The sequence below is a fragment of the Carcharhinus amblyrhynchos genome, chromosome 8 (genome assembly GCF_965287045.1).
Source record: "Carcharhinus amblyrhynchos chromosome 8, sCarAmb.v2.hapA, whole genome shotgun sequence".
NCBI classification, from domain to species: Eukaryota; Metazoa; Chordata; class Chondrichthyes; order Carcharhiniformes; family Carcharhinidae; genus Carcharhinus; species Carcharhinus amblyrhynchos.
This window is the reverse complement of record NC_137331.1, coordinates 103,373,865-103,394,327: the sequence shown is the minus strand read 5'-3', so window position 1 is coordinate 103,394,327 and position 20,463 is coordinate 103,373,865. Positions and strand designations below refer to the sequence as shown.

At 44.0% G+C, this 20,463-nt stretch overlaps 1 protein-coding gene across 1 annotated transcript in view; it reads left to right on the top strand.

Annotated features, from left to right (window-relative positions):
- The window catches only part of col22a1 (collagen, type XXII, alpha 1), a 285,376-nt gene that overhangs the window by 81,057 nt on the left and 183,856 nt on the right, over positions 1-20,463 (top strand). The window contains exon 5 of the mRNA XM_080193549.1: positions 2,687-2,786. Within this exon, the coding sequence (XP_080049675.1) occupies positions 2,687-2,786 (100 nt within the window). The remainder of the gene's footprint in view (positions 1-2,686; positions 2,787-20,463) is intronic.

The window sequence follows — 20,463 nt, the reverse complement described above, 5'->3', positions numbered from 1 at the left end:
CATGCTGCCTGACTTGACTAAAAGGTCCCCTTTTAGGGGACAAGAGGCAGCATACAGTCAGGGTTGGCATCCTCCCCACCACCTCCACCCCCGCATTTCCCCCACCCCATAAACAGCCATCGCCAACATCCTCAGCTCCCGTGTCCAATCCTGGCTCCCACCACATACAAATAAATCCCCCCTCTCCATGAGGCTCCCACTGGGCTCCACACTGGTAATGCCTCCTAGCAAAGGTTGGCACAGCCAGGTTCACATCTGGGTGAACCAATTCGGCACGGGGTGAATATACAATGGGGTATCAATATCTGGTGGAAGGAGTGTTTAATGATATGAAAATCTATTAAAACCTGTGTAAATCAAGGTGCAAACCTGACCATGATGCGAGCGAGGGGTGATGAAAATCAGAAGTTGTGATATCACTGGTGACCCCCGCAACATTCAGGTTTTGCCACACTTGAACCCCTGTCAGCAATCTCGAGGATTGTGAGAGTGGGTACAGTGGCACAGCAGTTAGCACTGCTGCCTCATAGGGACCCAGGTTCAATTCCGGCCTCGGGTGATTGTCTGTGCGGAGTTTGCACATTCTCCCCATGTCTGCATGGGTTTCCTGCAGGTGCTCCAGTTTCCTCCCACACTCTAAAGATTTTTGGGTTAGGTTGATTGGCTGTGCTTAAATTGCCCCTTAGTGTCCCAAGATATGTAGGTTAGGAGATTAGCAGGATGGGGTTATGGGGTTAGGGGCTGGGTGGAATTGTTGCCAGTGCAGGTTTGATGGGCCAAATGGCCTCCTTCTGCACTGTAAGCATTCTATGCTGCTATGATTCTAAGGTCCCACCCTACGACTCTAAAATGTGAACACTGTTGTCTGTGCACCTCTGAAGAGCCTTTCCAAACCATTAGCATAACACCCACAATCAGAAGTATTCATTGTCTCCACCAACAATGAACAGTGTGTAGCATCTACAAGATGCATTATATGAACTTAGCAAGGCTTCTTAGACAGCATCTTACAAACCCAAGACCACTATCATCTAGAACGTGACAAGAGCAGCAGACAAATGGGAACATCACCACCTGGAAGTTCCTTTCTAAGCCACTCACCATCCTAACTTGGAAGTATATTACTGTTCCTTCACTGTCACTGAGTCAAAATCCTGGAACTCCCTCCCTAATAGTACTATAGATGTACTTATGTCACATGGACCGCAGCAGTTCAGGAAGGTAGCTCACCACAGCCTTCTCAAGAACATTTAGGGATGGGCAATAAATGCTGGCCTAACGAGTAACGCTTACATTCTGAGATGTTTTTAAAATTAACCTGTTGACTTGGCCAGCATTGTGGGTAGGACTTGGCCTGGGCACATTGAATCTTGAATCAACATAAAAAAATCACATGTAAGTGGTTTTGGGCATGTCATATTTATATTTAATACTCTCTGAACCTTTGTGATGGCTTGGCTTATTCCACCCCAATGGCATTGATATTATTGGCATAAGTAGACAGAAACCTAACCACATCTTGACCTAGATCCAAACAGCCCAGGCACAAGTCCACAAAATTAATTCTGAGCCATCCCAATGAGTGTGTAGCAGAACAGGGGAAGCAATAGTTTTCAGCGTGTCGGTGGCATTGTTGCTGGAATAGTATTCGAGAGACCAAGGGTACTGCTCTGGGGATCCGGTTTCAAATCCACCACGGCAGACAGTGAAGTGTGAATTCAATAAAAATCTGGAATTAAAAGGCTCTTTGTGATCATGAAGTCATTACCGATTGTCGTAAGAGCTCATCTGGTTCACGAATGTGCTTTAGGGAAGGAAAATCTGCTGTCCTTACCTGGTCTGGCCTACATGCGACTCCACACCCACAGCAGTGGGATTGACTCTTAAAAGCCCTTGGGGATGGGCAATAAATGCTGGCCCAGCCAGCGATGCCTCCGTCCCATGAACGGATTAAAAACAAGTCCCTCTGTACACGAGTGAGGATTTCTGTTGTGTCCTGAAGTTCACTTTTCCTTTGGCACATTGGCTTGAGTGACTATTGTAAGTCATTGAAAAAATACATTAATGAAATCAATACCATAAACAGAAACTATTAGTCTCACCCTCATCTGTCAGGGTTTTTGTACATCACTCAAAGGAGACAACCTTTTGTGCCATTGGTACATGTGGCACCAAGGAGCAGCGGGACTGCTGTAGTACCAAATGTAACAAGAACAGTGTCCTGTGCTGCTCGGAGCACTGCCCAGGAGACTAGACAAAGCATACAGTGAGCCAAATGGAACTGTTCTGTGGACCATATACTTGATTACTGTACTTTAAATGATGAGAAAGATGATAAAGCATAACAGGGGTGAAATCGGTCTCCTCCCTCAGTGCGAAACGAAATCAACAGCCTGTTCTACACTGTGACAGCTTTTATATTTTCACTGACTTGGAAAATATTACCAAGATTTTTTACGTTTCAAATCAAATGAAAGTGACAATGAGACCAGGAAATAAATCTTAAAAAACAAAAGTCTGGACTGTTGTTCCGTGAACTTCACCGGAACGAAGATCAGTCACAATCAAATACTGGCTGCTGATTTGCTACATTTTTGCACTGCTGGCATTGACCAATTTCACCCCCCTCATTTTCAAAACAATTCTTATAATATCAGTGTTTTCTCTTGTGGGTATTTTCAAACAGGTTTTGACCTGATGGAGCAGTTCCGTGTGAAAAGCATTATCGGAATGAAAGATGGAGGATTTGTTCGCCTTGGAACCATGCCCATAGTTCAGATGACAAAGTAAGTGACAAAATACACTGAAGTGGTGCGTCTGGAGTCACTGGACTTTTGTACTAGGCAGCCTATTTTGTTCCTTTTGCTTTCCCTCATTCCAGTCCACTCATTCCAGTCCACTCATTCCAATCCACTCATTCCAGTCCAGTTCACTTTGTTCCACTTCAGTCCAAGCCCACTCCAATCCACTCTTCTCCAATCCAATGCACTCCATTGAATATCGAAAAAAAAGCCCTTTACCTCATCTCATTGTTCTTCACCTCACTGGATATCGTTTAACTCCAGTACTTACTACTTGGTGCATACAAACAACTTTCTTGCATTCCATCACATTGGACTCCAATGGATATAGTCCACTAGAATCTGCTATGCTGTAAAGAAATACCACTGCACACTATTTTGTTCAGTGGATAATACTGCAATGCACTACAAAATGCTGAGGAAATAGACAGCATGTTGAATATGCCATTCCTTAGGTTAATGATGAAAGTTGTGCATTATGTGCTGAACAGAAGTCAGACATCTCCCCTTAGGGTCAGAGAGGAAATCAAAATAAAGCACAGAACCGTAGAATCACAACAGTGCTGAAGAAGGCCATCCAGCCCATCAAGCCTGCACTGACAACAATCTCACCCAGACCCTATTCCTATAATCCCCACAGGCTAGCCCACAAGGGGCAATTTAGCATGGCTAAATCAATCAATCTAACTCACGTATTTTTGGATTGTGGGAGGAAACTGGAGCACCGGAAGGACATTCTCCGTGCAGGCAAGAGGAGAATGTGCAGACTCCACACAGAGGTCACCCGAGGCCAGAACTGAACCAAAATAATATTTCCAAGTTTGTTGACAACACAAAACATGTGAGTGGCGAGCAGGATATAAGAGGGTTCAAGGCAATTTAGACAAGTTGAGAGAGTGGGCAAATACATGACAGATGTAAAATAATGTGAATAAGTTTGAACTTACCCACTTCAGTTAGAAAAAGAGAATGGTAATTTACTATTTAAATAATGACAGATTGGGAAGTGTTGATATCATAGAATCCCTACAGTACAGAAGAGGGCCATTCAGTCCATCAAATCTGCACCAACCACAATCTCACCCTGGCCCTATTTCTGCAATCCCACACATTTTATCTGCTAGTGCCCCTGACACTAATGGACAATTTAGCACGGCCAACCAACCTAAGCCACGCATCTTTGGACTGTGGGAAGAAACCAAAGCACCCGGAGGAAACCCACAGAGACACAAGGAGAACATGCAAACTCCACACAGATAGTGACCCAAGGCCAGAATTGAACCTGGGAGTTGGCGCTGTGAGGCAACAGTGCTAAACACTGTGCCACAGTGGCACCCAATAAAGGGATGTATAAAGGGATATATAAAGGGACCTTCGTGTCCTTGTATGTCAGTCTCAGAAAGCAAGCATACAGGTACACCAAAGAGTTAAGAAGCCAAATGGTATGTTGGCCTTCATTGCAAGTGGACTTAAGTACAGGAACAAGGATGTGGTGTGTGTGGATTTTCAAACAGTTTATGATGAAGTTCCATGTAAGAGGTTAGTGTGTAAAATTAAAGCTCATGGGATTGGGGGAGTATTATATTGGCATAGATTTATATGCAGCTATACAGGACCTCAGCAAAGCCACACCTGGAGTATTGCATGCAGATTTGGTCTACGTATCTAAAAGAGAATATACTTGCCATAGAAGGAGTGCAGCGAAGGTTCACAATGATTCTTGGGATGGCAGGATTGTCATTTGAGGAATGATTTGGTTGACTAAGCCTGTATTCACTGGAGTTTGGAAGAATGAATTGAAATATACAAAATTCTGACAGGGCTCGACAGACTGGATGCAGGAAGAGTGTTTCCACTGGCCAGGTGATCTAAAACAAGAGATCACAGTCTCAGGAAAAGGGGTAGACCATTTGGGACTGAGATGAGGAGAAACTGCTTCACTCAAAGGGTGGTGAACCTAAAGAATTATCTACCACAAAAGGCTGTGAAGACCAAGTAACTGAATATATTTAAGAAGGAGGTAGATTTCTAGCCTCTCAAAGTGTCAAGGGTACAGGAGTATGGCATTGAGATAGAGGAACAGCTATGATCATATTAATAACAGAGCAGGCTCGAAGTGTAGAATAGTCTTATTTTGCTCCTACTTTTTCTGTTCAAAAACACTTATTTACATGCTAACTATTTACAAAGGTTAAATAAGACCAAGACATAACTGGAGCTATCTTTGAGATGCTTCACATTCACTGTGACACTATCCTGACATAGCTCATTACACACCTGCTCAGTAGCTATTGTGAGAGTTATCTCTTACTGCACGATTCATTGGCTGTAAAGTACTTTGGAACGTCCAGTGGATGTGAAAGATGCTATATAAATGCAAGTTAGGCATTGAGAACAATTATTTTCAAACCTACATTTCAAACAAACTGAAAATAAGAAAAGGTTGCTTAGACTCAAAGGACTGTAACTGCTCAGGTGTTACATGTGGCCCATCCGTTGCATTTTGTCAATTGCGATGGGAGTTTTCTTCAACCATGGGGCATGCCGAATAGGTTAAAGTTTTGTCCAAATCTGTACATCCCTCACCCTCACCTAGGTGCTTATTTGGTGCTGAGCTGAATATCTGTAATAATGTAAATCATATTCCTTATTACCAGCATCTCTCAGTATGATGAACACAAATAAAGCTCATTATAACTTGCTGAGGATTGGGGAACCAGAGTCAATGTGTTGAACACAATGGGTGAGATTTCCCCGCCCTCATGCCAGTGGGATCATCTGGTTCCACCAAAGTCAACATCTTGCGGTGGTTCCCTGGTGGCAGAGTGGGCGAGCCACACAAAAGCCCACAGACTTTGGCGGGATTGTATGAACCTTCTGGGGGTCACTGGCTCACCGCATGGAAACCACAGTGGGGGAGAGGGTGCACTGGGGGGAGGGGGGGTGCGGTTGGAGGTCTGTGTTGGAGAAGAGGGGGTTAGAAGTTGGGGTGGAAGAGTTGCACTCAGTGTGTCAGTGTGTGTCTAACTTTGTTGCCCACATGTTGAATGAGGCAGCATAGCACCATTTACTGGCCTTGAAACATCAGTTCTTTTCTCTCCCTACATATGCTCATTTGATTTCATTTGATTTGATTTATTATTGTCACATATATTAGTATACAGTGTAAAGTATTGTTTCTTGTGCACCATACAGACAAAGTATACCATACATAGAGAAGGAAAGGAGAGAGAGTGCAGAATGTAGTGTTACAGTCACAGCTAGGGTGTAGAGAAAGATCAGCTTAACGCAAGGTAAGAAATTCAAAAGTCTGACAGCAGCAAGAAAGAGGCTGTTCTTGAGTCAATTGATTTGTGACCTCAGACTCTTGCATCTTTTTCCCGAAGGAAGAAGGTAGAATAGAGAATGTCTGAGGTGCGTGGGGTCCTTAATTATGCTGGCTGCTTTGCCAAGAAAGCAAGACATGTAGACAAAGTCAATGGATGGGAAGCTGATTTACGTGATGTATTGGGCTACATTCATAACCTTCTATAGTTCCTTATGGTTTTGGGCTGAGCAGGAGCCACACAAAGCTGTAATACGATCAGAAAGAGTGCTTTCTATGGTGCATCTGTAAAAGTTGGTGAGAGTCGGAGCTGATACACCAAATTTCCTTAGTCTTCTGAGAAAGTAGAGGCAGTGGTGGGCATTCTTAACTATAGTGTCGACATGGGGGGACCAGGACAGGATGCTGCCAGAGCTGCTGAGATTTTGCAGTATTTTCTCCTTTAGTTTACCATTTACTGGCTGTTTGATCTGTCATTGCAGACACTATCTATCTGCAGCATCTAAAGGCCTGAAGCACAGTAAGGATTATAATTCCAATATGCTCTAATTTGCTAGTTTAGAAATGAGAGGCTTAAAGTTTTTGTGCCGTCTTTTGGAACAACTGAGCCAGATTAAAGTTGACACATTGAACTCAATGTGCTTAGAAGAAAACAGTTTATAATCTCACACTCATTGTGTTAAAGAAATATTGAAAAGATTAAAATTTGGCCAATTTACTTTTTTATAAATAAATTTTGTTGCTCAGTGCCAGGTTAAATATCATTAAACTGACTACCATCCTGTCTTTATTTGACCTGTGCTATCTGTACTGACAGGTATGGAGGACAGGCGCAGAGAATTAACACACCTCAAGCAAAATTTGAGTGTGGAAGCATTCTCCTTGCACAGTACAATGGAAGTATTTAATAGTTTCCAAACTTAACAGATTATATTATATTGATTGTCTCATTTTAAACAGGCTGGATAAACATTTCGTTGAATACGAGATTAAGGGTCAAAATAGACAGAGATAAAAATTTGCTTTCAAACCTGCCAGGAAAGTTATCTGTGGAATGCAAGTGGCCAAGTGTGGATAATACAGAGTTTCCTGTTAGAATGGTGTCTTGGAGCTTTTGCATCATTGCTTTTGACAGTTAGAGATTTATCTGCCGATTCAGCATTCTTTACGGAGTTAACGAAATAGAATTCTTTATTGTGCTTATTATACATGCTAAAAAAGAGTATCTTAAATTACCTGAATGTCTATCTGTTTCATATTTTGTAGTGCCCTTCCTTAAGGCTAGATTTTGGAGGCAGATTTATTTATTAATGTCACAATCAGGCTAATATTAATACTGTAATGAAGTTACTGTGGAAATCCTCCAGTCCCCACACTCCAGCGCTTGTTTAGGTATACTGAGGGAGAATTTAGCATGGCCAATGCACCTAACCAACATGTCTTTTGGACTGTGGAAGGAAGCCAGAGCACCCAGAGGAAACCCACGCAGACACAGGGAGAACGCGCAGATCCCACACAGACAGTGACCCAAGCCGGGAATCGAATCCAATTCCCTGGCGCTGTGAGGCAGCAGTGCTGACCACTGTACTCCGTGCCAGTTAAGATAGGATTAGGATTGGGATTAGGAATTTGTATCATTTCACCCTGACTCTCTCAGGATCCTAACGTGCAAATCTGATGCCCCATAAAGCCTAGTTTTAAAGGCAATAGGCTGTAAATTCCATGGAGTGGCAGTCACAGTCAGATTGCCATTCCTCTCCCTGTTTCTTACACTGAAATGCAGCCATATCTTTCTCACCCGACCCTCCGACTTGTATCGGGTAAGAAATGTGGGGTGCAGTGAGGCCCTGAGGCATTGTGTTGAGGGCAGCTGAGTTGGAGATAAGGAAGACTCAGACCCCTTTTTTAACAGTTCAAGGTGATGTAAAGCAGGCAGGTTTAAAGGCCCAGCCACTTTGAGAGGCCAGGATGAAGTTAAGGATGGGACCTTCCGGCTGCACACGCCCCAAAACTGGAAAATCCCACCCAACATCAATGGACCATTGCATGGTCTAATCCCCTACCCGCTACATCCCCCGTAGCCAGTGGGCAGGAATGTTCCCACCAAGTGTATAAGATAAGTGGGTAAGATTATGGGTGTGTGGGACTGGAACTGGGAAGTCGGAGATTAAGGAATTGTCAGTTGGAGGGATGTGTGTTGTCAGTGGGGTGATCAGTGAGTGGGTGGATGGTCGGTGGGGAGGGGATTCAGATGGGTGGGGTAATCAGTGTGCAGAATGGCCAGTGAAGAACAGATAATAAATGAGATAGCTGGCTGATTTGTAGTAACATTTGATGTTACTATTCGTACACATAACCCAGATATCGACACAAACGGCTGGAGATTTGTTTTGGCCCATTTAGTGGTGTGCTGGGGCTCCCTGCTGGCAATTGACCTCAGTGGAAATAAAGACTGGGAAAGACGTGCAGCAGGGTGTTGACCTTATACAAATAAGAAAATTATACTCAGCACACATTTCTTTCACTTTTGGTCAGTCCCAAAATAATGAAGAGCCTCCAATAGGTTTACTTTCTCCAATAGACAACTTCAGTGGCATCAGTTACAGGGGACATGCTGCAACCTGCTTACGTTGGGTGGCACTGGTGGTTTCAAACTGGGTCAATCCAAGGACATTCCTGTGGCAGGACTTCCTAAAACCAGACGCTTCTGAACCAGCCCTCAAACCAATCTGAAGTAGCAAACTTGGACAGAGGAGCTTCCCCTGTGTGGTTCCCCACAATTATGTGAACTGAATGGTCTAGTGGGGAGGGAGGTACTCTTCGAATTGCCAAGGTTAGATGTGAAAAATATACACTGTAGAAATATTTGGTAAGAGTACAACTTCCGTATAAATAAAATACGTATTTTCAGAAACAAAGGCTACACTTGCTGTGCTTTGCCTCTTCATGTAGTAACAGCTCCTTGTAAGCAACATCCTCTGTATATTATTTTGAAGTCACAGGGTTATTTACACTGGAATAATTTGTTGCGTCTGTGTGAATTGTTTGAAGAGTTTTGTTTGAATGGTGAGTGCTTCTGAATGACTGAAGACATCTCCACAAAACAGATAAATTATTCATCCACAGATGTAGGGCACCAGAGTTGACAAAGATAATATTTGCAGATATTAATTCAAGTCCATCACTCTGTAACTTTTCTAGAAAGAAGTATTGAAGCTGATCTCAGCAGCCCAATAGAATCCAACCTAACCCACTCTGGAGGCAGGTTGAAGGGTTGGCTAAATTATTTTAAGGAAGCTACATGTTGCTTTAACTTTTAGTTTTAATAGCTGCCTGGTCCCTCTGCTGAAGGAAAGGATAAAGGGCCGCTTCCATCATGCCAGTTTCATTACTGTTTTGGTTATAGGCTTGGGGTAGTAGAGGTGATTCAATCCAGCCCACCAAGTATTCTCCATGTGATGGGATGCCTGAGGTGAATCAATATCCCCTCTGACCCCAGGAAATCTGACTCCTCCATCCCTTGCCAATGTGTGATTCCCATGTCAGGCTTATCTCTGCTCCACCGTTAATCTGGCTGGCTGCAGCCGAGAAATATTTTACATAAAAGCTAGAAGCAGGAGTAGGCCATTCAGCCCTTCGAGCTTGCGTCACCAATCATTTTGATCATGGCTGACCATCAAATTCAATATCCTGATTTCCCCCCCCCCCCCCAAATCCTTCCCTATCCCTTGATCCCTTTAGCCCCAAGAACTATATTTAATTTCTTCTTGAAATCAAACAATGTTTCGGCCTCAGCTTCATTCTGCGGTTGTGAATTCCACACATTCACCACCCTCTGGGTGAAGACATTTTTCCTCACTTCAGTTCTAAAAGGTTCATCTCTTATAAACAAACTATGACCCCCCAAGTTCTGGAGTCCCTCACCATCGGTAACACTCTTTCTGAATCTACCTTGTCTAAACCTGCTAGAATTTTCTAAATTTCTATGAGATCCCCTTTCACTCTTCTAAATTCCAGTGAAAATAATCCTAACCCACTCAGTCTCTCCTGATATGACTGACCTGCCATCCCAGGAATCAACCTGTAAAACTTCGCTGTACTTCCTCTATAGCAATGAAATCTTACCTCATATAAGGACACCAAAACTACATACAATAATCTAGGCGTGGCCTCACCAACACCCTATACAATAACAGTAAAACATTTCAGTTCTTATGCTAAAATCCTCTCAGCTACGAGAGTCTTAAAATTGCTCCTGCCACTAAATTTAACAGGATCTTCAGGAAACCCTGTTTCTGGCTCTTCACAACTGCAAATTTTCCGTGTTCCACCATTTTCCCCCTCCCCTTCCCCATTTCCTATTTACCTTGCAGTTTATCGATTTACTCAGTTGACTAGACAGCTGGTTAATGATGTAGAGCAATGCCAACAGTGCGAGTTCAATTCTGCTATCCGCTAAGGTTATTCATGAAGGCGTGGTGATCCTCAGGTTAAATCACCACCAGTCAGCACTGCCCCTCAAACGGGAAAGCAGCCTATGGGGCTATGGTGACTTTTCTACATTATCGGGATCAAAGAGACTATCCCCATATCATTGGCATGACGAGGCATAGAACACTCTTGGTTGAACTATGTGGACAATATAGTTCAGAGGTGAGATGTCATATGTTACAGCCTCCAGGAATACACCAAACCAGAGTTGGCAACAATAAAACAGGAGGTGTCACAAGGCTTAAATGTTCATGGCATGATTGGGAAATTTGCAGATGACACAACAAAAATTGGCCAGGTAGTTAATAGTGAAGAGCAAACAAGCTAAGGGATACTCAATAAATGGGAAAATATTGAAAGGGATTGAGGAAGTGAGAGATTTTGGATTTCATGTCTACAGGTCCTTGAAAGTATCAGGGCAGGTGAATAAGATGGTCAAGAAAGCATGTGGAATGTTTTCCTTTATTGGGTGAGATATTGAATACAAAAGCAGGGAAGTAGCAATGGAATTGTATAAAAGAATGGTTAGATCACAACTGGGGTATTGTGTACAGTTCTGGTCACCATGTTACAGGAAGGAAATAATTGACCTGGAAAGAGTGCCAAGGGGATTGACAAGAACGTTGACCTCCGTTACAGATTCTTGCACCCTACTATCTGTATGGACTCTATCCCATTCTCCCAGTTCCTCTGCCTCTATCCCATCTGCTCTGATGATGCCACCTTTGCAAATGGTGCTTCTGACATGTCGCCTATTGCATTAACTAATGCTCCCCTGCTCCTCGCTTCCCAACCTATAATAGGGCCTTCTTGTCTTCACTTACCACCCCACCAGCCTCTGCATGAAAAGGTTCATTCTCCACCATTTCTGCCAACTCCAGCATGAGAATGAATGTTCCGAAATGGGGAGAAGTCCAGAACTAGGAGCCATAAGTTGAGAATAAGGGGTAAACCATTTAGAACTGCGGTGTGGAGAAATTTCTTCACCCAGAGGATGGTGAATTCACTACCACAGAATGTAGTTGAGGCCAATAAATGATATATAGCTCTTGAAGCTAAAAGGATCAAGGGATGTGGGAGGAAGGGGAATCAGGATATTGAATTCCATGATCAGCCATGATCAGAATGAATGGTGGAGGAAGCTTGAAGGGCCAAACGGCCTACTCCTGCTTTTTGTTTCTATGTTTCAATGATGTCATCACAAAACATATTTTCCCCTCACCTCCAATCAGCATTCCACAGGAACTGTTCTCTCCATGACACCCCCTGTCCACTATTCCATGACACCCAACTCCTCATCATCTTCCCAAGGCACCTTCCCATCTAATCGCAGAAGGTGCAACATCTGCCCCTTCACCTCTTCCCTCCTCACTGTTCAAGCCTCTAAACAACCCTTTCAGATGAAGCAACAAATCACATTTCACCTGTATTTTCTGCTCCATACCTGTTCTCCACCACATTGCAGATACTAAGCAGAGTCTGAGTGAATATCTTCAGATTGTCCACAGGATGGTCCCAGCCTCCCTGGCACTTACCATTTCAGTGAAGCATTTTGCTCTCATGCCCACATGTCTGTCCTTGGCCTGCTGCAATACTCCAGTGATGCCCAACCCAAACTGGAAGGTTTTCTGGCTAGGCTAAGGGGAGACCGAATTATGAGAGACCTAGACAGGAAAGACTTGTTTCACATAGTTGAGGGGTAAATTACTAGGGGGCATAGATTTAAGGTGATTGGCAGGATTGGAGAGGACATGAGGAAAAACCTTTTCACCCAGAAGGTGGAAGGCATTTGGAATTCACTGATTGTAGCAGGGAATGAACGAACGGAGTATTCCGAGATCGTGTAAATCTTCAACAAAACGGACTCTCTTCTGCATGCATGAGGGAGAGCAAAACTTATGGCTGTAACCACAGCTTGCTTCCGAGCTACTCTATTGAGCATACAGATTCTTATACCCCTTTACTTACATTACAAAGCATTATGTTTACATCAGGTTGTCATATTGTTACTTTGAATTGGTTACAGTTCTGTTTTTGGTTAAATTATCTGATTTCATTGTCTTATGTCCTTTAGTCTTAATCGTTTTCTGGACATTTCCTGTCTATCTGTTTACAATATCAAAGCGTTGTGTTTGCCAAACTGATTGCAATGGGTTGTTAATTGTCCCATCTCCTTGACATTTGATTAAGTTTTCAGAGGCACAATGGTTCCTCTAGACCTTTTGGAACCTTGATAAGTGATATCAGTTCTCATATGGTTGTTATAACCTTGGAACGATACCACCTGGGGTGTGACTATCTTAGTGCCGGCTGAGATATAGCTATTTGTATTTTATCCTGTCTGCCTGCAGTGAGTGAGGATACTGCAGTGCTGTCTGTTTAACCCTTTCCATACATTCCTCTCCTGCTGCAGCCCACACTGTCTGACTTTTGCCCTACTACACTGACTAAGTTTGTGGTTAAGGCTGAAATGATCAACTCATTTTAAAAGGTTCCTGAATCTGCATTTGAATTGCTGGAACCTGCAAGGCTGCAGACCAGGTGCTGGAATTTTGAATAAAATGAGCAGCTCGTCCCTTTTTTCTCTTTCTTGGCCAGTGTAGACACGAGAGGCTGAATGGTCTCTTTCGGCATGGTAACCTTTCCATGGTTCTTTCTAAGAATGAAGATAAACTGAAAAGGACCATTTCTTGTGAGGGGAAGCTCTTCCTATAGGCAAAATTATCAAACTGAATGAGCTCGAGTTCTGGGGCAAACTCATATTTGTCATCTCATTCTAAGAACAGGTGTTGAAAACACAAGACCTTGCATGATTTCTGCCCTTGTCAGTCTGACAGCTAAAGTCTTTTTGCTTATGCTTTTATGCCTTAAGTTAGCATTTTGAGCAGCTGGTTGTCACTTTAAAGTGAAGCTGCCTTGTGTCTCCTCACACCAAGCTTCCCCGTGGTCCATGGGTCAGGTAGTGTCATCCTGAAATAAATCTTGAGTCATTCAACCCGATATGACCAGACAGCTATCTCACAGATCAAAATAGCAATTCACTGAATTACAGGTAATTGTCACTGTCCACACAGTCTGCTACACCATTAGAGCATCAGACATGTGCAGGTCTAATTGTGGATCTGTATGGATGAGAACACAAACACTGGTGAGAGCACATCTGGTGCACAGTATAATATTGTGAGAAGTGTTCCTCTTGGACAGCTGCTAGCCATGTTAGGATTTCTTGGTCAGGGTCAGTTATCTCTGGCTGACAGATTTATGCATGACCCCATCCTAACTTACAACATCTTCTTGGCAGCGGGAATGATAAACATCCTGAGAGACGGGCAACTGTTCCCAATTCACTGATATGTTCGCTGCAACCTCTCACCTCACTCAGATCGAAGGATTAGCTGAGGAAAGACCCCCACTGTGTGCTTTTTTGAAACAATCATTTTCAGTCTGTGATTCAAAGAACAAAGATCAAAGAACTGTACAGCACCGGAACAGGCCCTTCGGCCCACCAAGCTTGCGCCGACACTTGATGCCTTTGTAAGCTAAAGACCTTTTATCTCTATGTGGTTGGTATCTCTCTATTCCCTGCCTATTCATGTACCTGTCAAGACACTTGTTAAACTTTGTTCTTGAACCTGCTTCTACCATCTCCTCTGGCAGCACATTCCAAGCAATTACCACACTCTGTTAAAAAGTTGCCTCTCACATCTCCTTTAATCTTCCCCCCTTTCACCTTAAGCCCTTGTCCCTCAGTAATTGACGTATCTATCCTGGGACTCATGACAAGGCTGGTGTTTATCACCCATCCTCGGATGTCTTGATACTGTAAAGTTAAAAGTTTATTTAGTAGTCACAAGTAGGCTTACATTAAACTACAATCAAGCTACTGTGAAAATCAAAAGAGAAATTGCTGGAAAATCTCAGCAGGTTTGGCAGCATCTAGTGAGCAGAGAAAAGAGCTGATGTTTTGAGTCCAAACGATCCTTTGACAAAGTATGTTCAATATATTCATTATACTATAAAAATCCCCTATTAGTCCCACTCTGATACCCATTCGGGTACACAGAGGGAGAATTTAGCATGGTCAATGCACCTAACCAACCAGCATGTCTTTCGGATTGTGGGAGGAAACTGGAGCACCCAGAGGAAACCCAAGATGACACGGGGAGAATGTGCTGACTCCGCACAGACAGTGACCCAAGCCAGGAATCAAACTCAGGTCCCTGGTGCTGTGAGGCAGCAGTGCTAACCACTGTGCCACCATATTGTATTGATACTGACTTTGACTCACTCTTTCGTTGGTGATCACTCACTAACGAGTATGATTGGCCACACTCCGGTTCATTGGCTATGGTTTCTGTGGATCCTTGCATGGCTGATGAGCCAAATCCCAGAGCAAATCTCTAACCGTGCACTGAGGGGTATGTCCGAGAGGTGGGTTTGGACCTTGGCTTCTCGGCCACTGGTATTCCTTTCTCAGTCTTCTTTCCTGGGCCACCTCTGACTGCCTAGTGTCTTTGAAGAATTGTGACCCATCTATATGCCACAAAGGACTGTAGAGAGTCAACCCATGTGAGGACGTGACGAGAGTCAATCTGAGGGGAGGCCGAGGATATAAGGCAGGCTTGCTTCGCTGCAGCACATTACTGTTAACAGTTTTGTATTTCTGTCTGTTTTCTAAAGCTAAATTCAAATTGTTAAATTGTCATTGTGGGATTGAACTCATGTTCTTTGAATTAATAGCTTGGGCCTGTGCCAAACGAGAAACAGTTTCCCAAAAGTCACATATTCCAAGAATTATTATAGAACCCTACACATATATTCTCTGCACAAAATGGCCACCTAAGCGTCCAAAATGGTATGGCGTGCATGCTAGGTTTTCTGCCCAACTGTTGGATAAAGCAGAGAAAGCAGGTTTCAGTGTTACAAATAGGTATTAGGTCCCATACATATTAAACTTCGCTTCTCATACTCTGTTTCTTTAATTCCCCTCTGAATCTTCCATGTGAAGTCAGGTTCTGAACTGTCATAGAATCATAGAGTCATAAAAGTTTACAGTGTGGAACAGGCCCTTCAGTCCAACTTTTCCATGCCATTCTTTTTTTTAACGACTGACTTAGTCCCAGTTGCCCATCTTTGGCCAATAGCCATCTTACCCATGTAACTGTCTGAACGCTTTTTAAAAGACAAAATTGTACCTGCCTCTACTACTACCTCTGGAGCTTGTTCCAGACACTTACCATGCTCTGTGTGAAACAAATTGCCCCTCTGGATCCTTTTGTATCTCTCCCCTCTCACCTTAAACCTATGACCTTTACTTCTAGACTCCCTTGGCTTTGGAAAAAGATATTGACGAGCTGATCTATGCCTCTCATTATTGTATAGACCTCTATAAGATCACCCCTAAGCCTCCTTAGCTCCAGAGAAAAAAAGATCTAGTTGTTCCAGCCTCTCCTTTTAACTCAAACCGTCAAGTCACAGTATTATCCACTGAACATCAAGAATATCTGGCCTTTTTCTGCTTCTCTCTCTCTCCTCCAGGGAGATCTCGATTTGTTTCTCCAATTTTCCCCATCATGGGAAGGCACTTTGACTGTGCCCAAAATATCACTTTGTTAAAGGCATCCCTTTCATCAATAGCTTCGCTTGCCAATACTTCCGTTCAATTTATCTGGGCCAGGACCATTTTCACCTCATTGAAGTTTTCCGTCCCTCAATTAATTATTGTTACCTCATTCGTTTCCTCTTCCTTCCATTGGCACCCGACCACAAAAGAGGTCCATTGCCAACCTAAATCTTATGATGTAATGACCACCATCCCCTAAGTGTGTTCACCCCCTAACATTTGATCACCTTGATCCTCCTCATTGTTGAGAACCATATACATAAATATATCCTTTCTCAATGGACTGGGAACTTAGTAATGTAGAATTATTTCCTGAACTCTCTGTAGAAATTTCTGTCCCTCTTGCTAGAGTATATTGGTATAATTAGAATCTCCTATTATAACAACTGTATAATTCTTGCACATCTCTGTAATTTCTTTGCCAATGTGCTCTTCTATATCATTCCCACATGTTGCTGGCCTATGTAATACACTGCATTGTAATGGTACCATTATCACTTCTGAGGTTCAACTAAATGGAGCAGGATTAATGCCCTCCCTATTGCCTATTTGGTGGAAGAGGGATTTTTAAACAGGCAGGAGATGGCAAGTGGGGACACTATGTGTTTGGCACGGCGGCACAGTTGTTTGCACTGCTGTCTCACTGTGCCAGGGTCCCAGGTTCAATTCCAGCCTTGGGTCACTGTCAGTGTGGAATTTGCACTCTCTCCCCGTGTTTGTGTGAGCTTCCTCTGAGTGCTTCGGTTTTCTCCCGCAGTCTAAACATGCGCGGATTGGGTTGATGGGTCATGCTAAATTGACCATAGTGTCAGGGGTATTAGCAGGGTGAATGTGCGGGATAACAGGAATAGGGCTTGGATGAGATTGTTGCCGGTACAGACTCGATGGGCTGAACAGCCTCCTTTTGTACGGTAGGGATTCTATGATTCTATCAGCTTCCCACGTCCATGCCGATTGAATCCTTGATCTAAAGGCCATCTTGCCCCACCATCCACTGAGGCCCTTAAATCGTCAATCAACAGTTTATTAAGGGCTTTATCCTGCTGCCACTGGTATGACCCCTGTGGTGGGTGTGGACTCCCCAGGCAGCAGCCAAGCAAGCAAACCTGCCCTTGTAGCCGACTCTTCTCACCCACCTCTCTTGCGACCCCAACTCTACAATTCCCCTCTCCTCTGACCATCACTCAGCTGCTTCCTGGGACCCAGCTTGGCCTTGGGTGTGGGTCAGAGCAGCGGCAGCCACCGCCTCACCGGAGTTGCTGGCCTCTGTTTGGCTGGCAGCTCACTCTCGCTGGGCAGTACTTACCCTTTGTAATCTCAAGTCCTGTTAAGTGCCTGAATGGCACAAAATGCAGCAAGGCTTCCCTAAAAAAGATAACATTTGTTTCGCATCAGTTCACCAGGAGGGAGATGAGACTGCCATGGCCTCCATTAAATACCATTTACAGATGGACTCATCTTGCTTTTCGCAGCATTCAGATGTTTAATAATGCCGTTTGAAGTCTGCTTTGAAAAACTGGGCTGCCTTGAACAAGACCTGCATGCAGCCTCACTGCAGTACTTTTATTTTTTATTTAAAGATAAAGTTTATTTATTAGTCACAAGTAGGCTTATATTAACACTGCAATGATCTTACTGTGAAAATCCCCGAGGTGCCACACTCTAGCACCTGTTCGGGTACACTGAGGGAGAATTTAACACGGCCAATGCATCTAACCAGCACATCTTTCAGACTGTGGGAGGAAACTGGGGCACCCGGAGGAAACCCATGCAGACATGGGGAGAACGTGCAAACTCCTCACAGACAGTGACCCAAGCCGGGAATCAAACTTGGCTCCCTGGAGCTGTGAGGCAGCAATGCCAACCACTGAGTCACCTGATGGCAGATGCCATCATCAATGAAGAAAGTTATTTATAGATATGGTAGCTGATGGCTCATGAAAAAAATATAAATAATCTGAGTTGGACATTAAGTCTTTCTGACGAATATGCCAAAAAAAAGGGCACAGGAAGAAGTGTCACAACACGAGGTTAAAATCCAACAAGTTTATTTCGAATCATGAGCTTTCAGGACATTGATCCTTCATCAGGTGAGTCACATCAAAAAAGAAGCAGAAACAATCCTGTAATTCCCTACAATTTGGAAAAATATGACAGAAGCAGATTATGAGGTTGAAGATTCACAGCAAGTTGCCAAGTTGCCTGTCTGGGAAATGTTTGTAACTGCCCAGTTTCTGAAATACTCACAAGTAAAATTAGCAATAATTTGATACTTGAACCTGTTGCATTACCTGCAGAATATTTTGGCTGTATAAACTACTTAAGTCATGTTGAAAGCAAATGCCTTCTATGTGCCTTGTATTGAAGTTACTTCTCTTCTTGTATCAACTAATGCAGCCCAGGTTGGGGATCAAACCCGAGAACCCGAGCAAGAGTTTTTATAAATATATAAAAAGGAAGAGGCTGGCTAGGGTGAACGTTGGTCCTTTAGAGGATGAGAAAGGTGACCTAGTGGTAGGGGATGGGGATATGGCTAAGGTATTGAATAACTTTTTTGTTTCTGTCTTCACAGAGGAGGACGTGAATAATTTGCCGGGTGTTAGCGATGGAAAGGTGGTAGGACTGGAGGGTCTTAATGACATTACTGTTACTAGAGAGGCAGTGCTCGACAGACTGGAGGGGCTGATTGTGGACAAGTCCCCAGGACCGGATGGAATGCATCCGAGGGTTCTGAAAGAAATGGCGGAGGTGATAGTGGATGCCTTGGTGGTTATTTTCCAGACGTCGCTGGATTCCGGGGAAGTGCCGGAAGATTGGAAAACGGCTAATGTTACGCCGTTGTTTAAGAAGGGTGCCAGGCAAAAGGCAGGGAATTATAGACCGGTTAGTTTAACGTCTGTGGTAGGTAAAATGTTAGAATCCGTCATTAAAGAGGAAATTGCGAGGCATCTTGAAGGGAATTGCTTGATAGAGCAGACGCAGCACGGTTTCATTAAAGGGAAGTCGTGTCTGACAAATTTACTGGAGTTCTATGAGGATGTGTCTAGGGCGGTGGATAGAGGAGAGCCGGTGGATGTGGTCTTTCTGGATTTTCAGAAGGCGTTTGACAAAGTACCTCATAGGAGGTTATTGCAGAAGGTCAGGGGACTTGGAGTTGGGGGTAGGGTGTTAGCGTGGATAGAGGATTGGTTGTCAAATAGGAGGCAGGGAGTGGGGGTCAACGGGTGCTATTCGGATTGGCGGATGGTGACTAGTGGAGTGCCCCAGGGGTCGGTGCTGGGGCCTCAGCTTTTTACCATTTATATAGATGATCTGGAGGAGGGAACCAAGTGTAGGGTGTCGAAATTTGCGGATGACACCAAGATTGGGGGAACGGCAAATTGTGCGGAAGGTGTGGAGAGTCTGCAGAAGGATCTAGATAGGCTGGGCGAATGGGCCAGGAAATGGCAAATGGAATTTAATGTTGGCAAGTGTGAGGTGGTCCACTTTGGTAGGAAGAATGGTAGGAAGGACTATTACTTACGTGGTGAAAAACTGCAGCAGGCGACGGTGCAGAGGGACTTCGGGGTCCTTGTGCATGAGTCGCAAAAACCCAGCTTGCAGGTGCAGCAGGTGGTCAGGAAGGCGAATGGGATGCTGGCCTTCATAGCGAAGGGGATTGAATATAAAAGTAGGGAGGTCTTGCTGCAGCTGTATAGGGCATTGGTGAGGCCGCAGCTGGAGTACTGTGTGCAGTTTTGGGCGCCGCACCTGCGCAAAGATATTTTGGCCTTGGAGGGAGTGCAGAGGAGGTTTACTAGGCTGATACCGGAGTTGAGGGGGTTGAGCTATGAGGAGAGGCTGAATGAACTAGGCTTGTACTCGTTGGAGTTTAGAAGAATGAGGGGAGATCTCATTGAGACGTATGAGATGATGAATGGGATGGATAGGATAGAGGTGGAGAGACTCTTCCCGCTCAAAAAAGACAGTAGGACTAGGGGGCACAGCCTCAAGATAAAGGGGGGGCGTTTTAGAACTGAGTTCAGGAGGAATTTCTTCACTCAAAGGGTGGTGAATCTCTGGAATTCTCTACCCGTTGAAGTGGTGGAGGCTGCCTCGCTAAATATTTTCAAGAAGCGGGTTGGTGGGTTTTTGATAAGAGAGGGGATTAAGGGTTATGGGGAGAGGGCGGGAAAGTGGAACTGAGCCACGACAGATCAGCCATGATCTTATTGAATGGCGGG